The sequence below is a fragment of the Triturus cristatus genome, chromosome 10 (assembly GCF_964204655.1).
Source record: "Triturus cristatus chromosome 10, aTriCri1.1, whole genome shotgun sequence".
In the NCBI taxonomy this organism is placed as follows: domain Eukaryota; kingdom Metazoa; phylum Chordata; class Amphibia; order Caudata; family Salamandridae; genus Triturus; species Triturus cristatus.
Genome location: NC_140593.1, coordinates 671,665,224 through 671,673,683, shown reverse-complemented (window position 1 = coordinate 671,673,683; position 8,460 = coordinate 671,665,224). Strand labels below are relative to the sequence as shown.

Below are 8,460 nucleotides of genomic sequence, written 5' to 3'. Positions count from 1 at the left end.
ATCAAATATCCTCCAGGTAGGACCCTTTGACAATTGCTAGAGCAAACACAAGAGCAAACGGCATGCATGATCAGCCCATAACAGGAGTAAGAACAAAAAATATAACCATTTGCCCGTGTTCTCTCCACCCACCTCAGAATTAGGCCTGTAAGGTGCAGTTTCCGCTTAAACCCTCGGCGTAAGAACCAGACCAAACTAATGTAACTGTTTGTGTAACTGTGTATATATTGGGCAACCTGTCCTGGCGCACATTGTTAATAGATGGTAGAAAGCATTTACCACTTGCTTGTGAGCGTTATTTATTTGAGGTAAGCCCACGCCCTTCAGAGATTGGTGCACTTTAAAACGGGTGATTTACCACACACCTTTACAGTATATTGAGAATGACCTCATGTGGGGTAATACATGTGCTCAGTACAGTCCAGAACATGAGGGTGCTCCTGCCAGATCCCGGGGCTGTTATTAAGCATGGTCCAGGATCCATGAGGTAATGCTGATTTTGGCCTGGCGTAATTTGCTAACACCATGACACATTCAGCAGCACCCGCCACTGACAGCTCTTTATTCTGAGCATCTGTGAGAAGTTGGCCTGGTATATCCTGTCCACTAGTTATAGTGGGTACCCTGTACCAGTCCAAACAACCCCTTATGGATGATAGGTTAAAGACAACCTTTATTGAAAGCTATCCTAGTGGTAGCTATGGAGAGCAGCTTTCAGGCTAAGTCTTGAAGGAATGTAAAGCAGCTTCTTTTACCAGTCTATAATCTCTTGAATGACCAAATGAAAGGAGAACCACACCAGGTATATATAAAATATATGTATTTATTCTAAAACACACCCCTCTAGTCTCTTTATGAGGCTAGAAGTCGAAGTACACATGTTACAAGGCAAATATCAACAGTAAATAGCACAATATACAGTTAGCCCTAGGGGCGTACCAAACCATATACTAAAATAGTGGATAGTGGTATAAGAACCACGACTTGACTAGACACAAGGTCTAGAGCCTGAAGAATCGCTGGGCCACTTCAGAACCACCCAAGGTAGTGACACAGGGGACCCACGGAGGACGCGTGCAGTGTGGGAACACAGCCGCGAGCGCCGTTAGCTTCTATGGGGAAAGTCGCGGTTGGAATTTTAAAGTTTAAGGACACTTAGGAGAGGACTAGGAGCAAAACCTTTTGGACTTAGAGGTGTCTGGGGCCAACACCCACGGGAGCACTGGAGTACGCGAGTTACCTAACACAGGGGAGCGGGGTGCATAGGTGTCAAATGGTGTCGGGTCGCGTCGTCGTTTTCAATAGAAGCTGGCGAAGAAGTGCTGCTGCCGGGAAGATACGAAGTGTCCGAAGAGATCCAAGCCTGGATCGAAGATGAGAAGAACCTGAAAGCAGAGGGGACAGAGTCTGGGTCACTTGCAAGTGACCAGGGGCACGATAGTCGAATCCCACTGATGTCGGGTGCTTCAGGTGAGTTGACGGGAAGCTTGACTCTTCAGCCACGAGGACCAGGAGGCGTCGAGGACAACCAGGAGCTGGATTCGAGCTGTCCCACAAAGGATGTCGAGTGCTGCAGTGTCGGGGTCCGGATTGGACACACCAAGCCTTGGCAACAGCAACCCACGCAGAAAGAGAACAATGGCTTCTGTGAGGACCAGCAAGGTCCGAGGAACTCACCCAGCGAGGGCGAGTGGGGGCACGTCTCGAGCAACCAGGAAAGCCCAAGGAAAATCAGAGTTGCCTTCTCGGGGACCCACAAGTCGACGGACAAGGGATCGCGAAGGTACCTCAAGCTGAATCACAAAATGGTGGCCCACGGGTCACACGGAGTGGGTAGGCCAGCAATCTTCAGTGGATTTTCTGCTTGGGGTCTGGGCTACAAGTAACCCAAAGCACAGCTTCGAGAGTCGTCCGGAAGGTAATGCACTAGCAAATGTGCACGGAGTCCAGGGGTTCTGGTTCCACGTTACCCACGACAGCAATGGGTCTCAGCTTTGCTGGGGACTCAGGTCAGCCTCGGTGAAGTCTGGAAATCCACCTCTGGTGTTGCAAAGTCTTCACCGTCCGGCGGGAGCTTCGGAGATGCAGACCAGACAGATGCATCATTGGTGCCTGCCAAGCAGGGGAGTCACTCCTTGACTCCAAGGGAGATTCTTCAGTCTTCTAGTCTTGAGTAGAAAGTCGAATTTCCAGGATTCAGTTTCAGAGTTTCGTCCAGGGATATCTAAAGTTCTGGTTACAGAAGTTCCTTACTTATACCCAAGGAAGGGGTTGGACTAACTCAGGGGACCCACCTATGGGAGGGTTTGGAAAGAGTGGTGGCTACACCCATTTCCTTTGTCCAGTTTCACGCCAGAGCAGGGGCTGGTAGCCCCTGAAACCGGTTTGAGCTGGACTATTCACAGGGACACCAAATGTGCCCCCAGTGCAGGACTTCAAAGCACTCTGGGAGTGCTCCCGCCCAACCCCAATACACATCAGCCTGTCTGGGAGGTGGTTACACCTCCCTGTGACAGGAAATCTATTGTCCAGGCCTCCCCTGCCGGAGTTTCGGTCAGCAGCAGGAGGCCAGACTTGTGTCTGTTGCTGCAGCATCCATTTTGTGATGCCAGGGCTCTGTTAAGTTGGTACCGGGTATACCGGTGCTGTCATGTCTCTCCCTCTAGAAGGGTGGGATCCTACTCCCACACCAGTTACTGGTGTGGGGGTAGGATTCCAAGGTGTTTGACACCAAGCACAACATGTTTCCGTGCAGCCATCCCAAAGTTAGCATTTACCGCGAGGTTATAATGCACTTAAGAGTATATGGTCAGGCTGCACCACAAACAGCATCAGAGGATAGGCTCCGAACTCTGCAGAGGGGCTCTGCTCATGCAGGGGCACCCTCTCACATGAAAACTAAGCACTCTGCCTTCAGGATTGATAAGGCCTGCCATAGGAGTGACTTATAGGTTTATAAGTGTGTGTATGGGTAGTGATACAGGTAACCTATATCACAGTAAGGGGTGCATGCACCACCTTACCTTACTCAGGCTGCAGTAGCAGTCCATTGGAGTCATTTTGGAGGGATTCCCAGGGGTGGCATAATACATGCTTCAGCCCCTGGTAGGCCTCTAGGGTATCTATGCCCTGGGTACATAGTATACCATATACTAGGGACTTAAAAGGGCACTCTAGAATCCAATCTGTAGGGTACCTACGGTACCTGGAATCCATTTTAGATAGGAAGCAGCTAGGCTGGGGTCATGAATAGCAGGGCCCCAGCAAGACTAAAGTCGAAAAACAGTGAAACATCAGTAAAAAGTGGGGGTAACCATAAGAAGCAGATCCTACTCTCCTACAGCATCAACCTGCCGGCGGTGAAGGGGCTTTTTTATTTTCACTTCCAGGTGGACCCAAAACAATGGACTACTTTAAATGGCCATCAGCCCTCCTTTTGTTCGAGTATCACCTGGTGGAACCCCAAAACAAGGGCCTAATTTAAAGGGCCATCAGCACTCCGTTTGTTTGAGTATCACCATGGTGGGAACTACCTGGAGCCTAACACCTAAATGCTAATGCAATCAAGGTAAACTAAGATACACAGCTTGTGATCTGTACAAGGAAAATTTGATTTGGAGGCATGTTTTTGACGTTGTTAATCCTCTGTGTATAAGAGATGAGCACACACCGTAAGTATGTCAGATCTGGGTAATTAGACAAATTATGATTTTAAAAATGTTCTCATTTTTTTATTTAATTGTTTCATAGCATTTCTCATCCCAGTGTAGGGTGTCAGAGTATGTTACATCACATGCACACGTTAAAAAAAGACAATAAATCATAAGTGTTCAAATCAATCTACAGTATGTTACATAAAACAATGAGGATTACAAATTGTCAAGAGTGCCTGGTTGGGAGAAACACAAAGTCACGATTTAAAACCCCGTTAGACTTTCTTACTTCTGAATGACCTCTTTTGGCAATCTTGCTAACAGACAGATTTTGAAAATAACAATAAGGTTCTAAACCCTTGACACTTGCATGTAGCTCCTTGATGCCAATCCATAGCTCTCTGTGATATATTAGAATTATTGCAAGTTATGAACAGCAAGAGGATGTCAAAAGCAGTAACCCGCTTACATTGATACATAATATACAAATTTTAAATTTGCATGTTAAACTTCATGATTCTTAACTGGGTGTAGACAAAATACAGATCTTTGAATTAACCACCAGAGAAATCTTGCTTTATTAAAGAAAGAGATGGCTGTGGCACAACAACCCTATGGTGTATGAGATCATATGCAGCCTGCTTCCTGTCCCCCATGGCTCCTCCTGCGCCCCAGTGTTTCTTGTGCCCCACCTGGCACACATCATGTCAGAGGATGGTGATGACGTTAACATTTTGCCCCCCCCTGGAAAAATTTCTGCAGACGCCCATGTCGGAAACCCCTTGGACTGGATCCATCCGTTGCCGTACTGGAGGCTGGGGCTGCGGAGCCGGTGACATCGGCGCCCGCACAGGCGAAGCCGCAGGAACAGGAAAAGACTCTCTGGGAGCCGAAGAATCCCTGGGCGCCGGAGAACCTCTGGGCGTCAAAGAGCCTCTGGACGCTGATGAACCCCTCGGATCCGGTGAGTGGATCCGAGTCGCCTGCGGAGAAGGCGACGGAGAGAAAAATTCCTTTTCTCTGCGCCGCTGAACAGGTGAGGCTGATCTCGAAGCCTTGCCCTTCAAAGAGTGACGTCATGAACCATGCCTTTTCTTCGACTTCTTATGCTTCTTTGACTTTGAAGTATGCGAGGTCGACTACTTTGAGCGCTTACGACCCCTCTTCACTTTTTTCACCTTTGCCATGAAGAGTTTAGCTTCACGCTCCTTCAGCGCCTTTGACTTTATCTTTCGACAGCACGAACACCCTTCGATGTCGTGGTCTGAAGAAAGACATCAAAGGCAGTCATCGGGAGGGTCTTTAATAGACATATGGCCCGACACTCCCTACAGGGCTCGATACCAGACTTCTTCAAAGTAGCCATTCCTACAGAATCACGAAGAAGACGGAAGAAACAAAGTAATCACAGAGAAATGGTCTTCTTATGGCTCCAGTGACGACATAAGGAGTCGTGAGCGGAGCCGTGCTATTATGACGTCCTCATCAACGTAGGAGAGCTAAGAAAAGAATTTCCGTGGAATGCTGGCGCAGGGGTATTTTAAAAGGTAAGGAATTCACAGGCAGATGTATCCATCAGAAATGGATGTTTACAGACCCGTGAGTGCTCCTTTTTCTTCCTGGTGAAGTTGGATGAATAATATATTTATATATATATATATTTTTTTACACTGTACCGGGTATTCCCAACCTGACGCCGGGAATGATTCAAGCAGTTGTATATATAAAAGATCTAATGTTGGAGAAATTGGTATTTTAGTATAGTAATATGTGAATGTTTGCAGTATAGTATTCTTATGGTTTAGATAAACCGTTCTCACACTTAAATACACAGAGGTAACATTTATATAAAAATTCAATCATTTATTTAAAAATTGTACAGTTTGTACATACTTGATACATACACAAATTAAATGATTTTCATACAAATCACATTGCCTCATAAATGCCAGGGGCTTCTGTGGGATTAATAGGTCAGCCTTTAGTTGGCACATGTGTCATTTGGCACATGCAACTAAGATTGGAAACAACACAAAGTAAAAAGTGCTACCCTAGCAAAAAGATGAGCAGCTCCATTAAAGGTCTTGGTAGCCAACCACAAGTTGAAGGTACGCAGAGGTCCAAGGGGCACCAGTTCTCTGCCTTTCATTAAAACCCATCCCTCCCCGCTTTATTAAATAGTTTGCAAAAATAAACTCATATAGTTGGTTTTAAATTGTCATGTGCAAATACAGAAAAAAACATAACCTCAGACGGGAGATGCATCAGGGATTGGATATTGCAAATGCAGTCTTTGTAATGCCACATGATGGTTCAGTGTGCATGCAACCCTGGATTGAAATATGCATTTTTACTGTTTATTTTATTAAACGTTCTGTAAAACGATGAGTTTAGCTTTAAATAGTAACACGTTTTAATGGTAAAATGATAATTTAGTCTAAAAAATATAAAGCACACTATTCTAGGAGGGTTAAACTCTTCTCCTGTGGTATCTCAGTTAGGAATTCTCTGAGCAGAGAATATAGATTGTGACATCTTGTGAAGGCAACGTCGGTCTCCGAGAGACTGGAGCTCTCCCAAAGTAAATCTAAAACAAACCTCATTGTTTTACAGAAGCTAAAGAAAAGCAAGATAAAACGAGAACAATATATTTGAAACATCACAATTTTAAACAGAAGTGAATGACTCAATGGGAATAGCATCGAGATCCGGGTGAGGTTTTTGTTCTTTGTGAATCCAGGCTGTGTGGCAAATGAATTCTGCCCTGGATAGAAGCAAATGAGTGTAGCTGGGGTCAAAACCATTCATTCCGAAAGGAGGCAAGTCACTTTGCTCTTTGTTGACAGTCAATATAATTTTGCTGTGGTGTAACACAAATCCTTTGCGAGTTTTGATCATTCCTCTCCCTGAGGTCACGTTGTCCAATAGAGACAAGTCAAATGTCTACTCAAAAAGATGCGACCAAAATGTCCGAAGCATGATGGTTTTTGCTTAAAGATTAGCCTTTTTTTTATTTGGCTACTCAATCACACTTGGGGGGAGGGGAAGGTTGGGGGAGGGGGGCGGCATCTGAGGCAAAAGGGCAGGTGTCAAAATGCAAAAAAGAAATTAAATTAAAACTGAAAAAAATTATAAAAAATCCAAAGGGCAAAAGCCCCATGTTTACACTTCTTACTTTTATATCAACAAATCTGCAGAATTCGTCCCGAAACCGGAACAGTCTAGCTACCTCAAAATAGGCGCTAAGGGCACTTTTCAATGAATTTGTTATGCAGTCAGCCTAAATGGTTCTCGGTCCTCCAAAATCAAGCTTAATTTCTGGAGCACCCAGGAAAGCTCTTTGTATGAGAAGGGTCTAATGGGATCAAGACCACACACATCCGCTTTTGATCCAGAACATGTATTATTAGCTTTGTATTGGAAGATCATAATTTCATCACACATGGGCCTCAATGCCTCTTAATTGCCTAGATCATTTTCTAGCTGACCCAAATAATTTCCCTTCGCGTGGGTTTCATTACTCGTGCATAGTACAGACGAGGCTCACGTTCCACACAGGATTATTGGTTGAAGATTGCTCATCGCATACATTCTGGATAGTCTAGAGGATTTCCTTGTCCATTATCTGCTTTGGATTTCCCAGATAAGCACCTCATTGTAGGCAGCAGTGAAGAGTAATTTCCCAGAAGGAGACACCTTGCAGAGATGGATGGAATCATCATAGCCAAGGTAGTCTTGTTCGAGCCCAGATGTGCAGTCAATTACACGAAGTATGCGCTCTGGTAGGGAAAGAGGAGGGGAACAGTGATTATTATGGTGGAGTAGAGTAAGATGGCGAAGAGTGAAAGAGGAAAAATTAAGGAAAAAGAGAAAGCAAGGACATTAAAAATACATTTAAGGAAGATTTACATTTATTCAAAGAAGAGGGAGACAAAAAGAAGGAACCATCACAAAATAGTGAGTGGAAAAACACAGTTAGTGCCACAAACTACTGTTGACCAATCTTTGGTGTTGACGAAGTAACAGAACATTAGACAGTATTAACAGACCAACCGCCAACTCATACTGCAACATACTATTGGGAAACTGAATCTGTGTTTGCTGTCTTCCAGGAAAGCATATACAAAGAAATTACTTTTAGGACCTCCAGAAAGCAAACACTCCGACACTGAAATGAAAGCTTACTAAAGTAGAATATTTTAGCATATAATAATAGTAGACTATTTTAGCGTGGGAAAGTGAAATATTTTGTCATGTAGTAAAAATGTTTCTGTGAAATCATTTTAATTAAAATCTCATCTTAACCGTTCAGGTTTGGTCAAGATTTATCCATGTATTTGTTGTAGTCAGACTTTATGCTACAGTGGATCAGTAAGATTATTTCACCCATCTCAACTTTTATAGGTGTTGTGGATACCAAAACTGCTTTTGTACAAGCACATTATATGGCTCTCTGAATCTTATCCTTAAAGTGATGAAAGTAAACAGCTTCAAATAGTACCATTTATAAGGCGAGTGACCTTTACCTTTCCATTTTCTCACTCTGGCGGTGCCTAATTAGTTCAAGATTGATTTGAAAGTATAGATCAGTGGTTCTCAAGTTTTTGACATCTGCAAACTCCCACCTAATCATTACTGGAACCTGAGGACCCCCAGTGGATCATTCATGGAATCTGGGGACCCCTACCGAGTCACTACTGGAAGCTGGGAACCCTGGCCTAGGCATTTTCGATGATTTGAACTGCAAAAAAACAACCTACAAATACAGAAACAAGTAATCATGAAACAAATCCACAAATTATGAAAT

General features: G+C 44.2%; 1 protein-coding gene across 2 annotated transcripts in view; it reads right to left on the bottom strand.

Moving 5' to 3' along the window:
- Positions 1–5,502: 5,502 nt before the first annotated feature.
- The window catches only part of WDR90 (WD repeat domain 90), a 1,426,420-nt gene continuing 1,423,462 nt past the window's right edge, over positions 5,503–8,460 (bottom strand). For both annotated transcript variants that reach the window (XM_085628141.1, XM_085628142.1), the window contains exon 43: positions 5,503–7,432. In XM_085628141.1, coding sequence (XP_085484267.1) covers positions 7,275–7,432 — 158 coding nt within the window. In that variant the 3' untranslated portion in view covers positions 5,503–7,274. The remainder of the gene's footprint in view (positions 7,433–8,460) is intronic.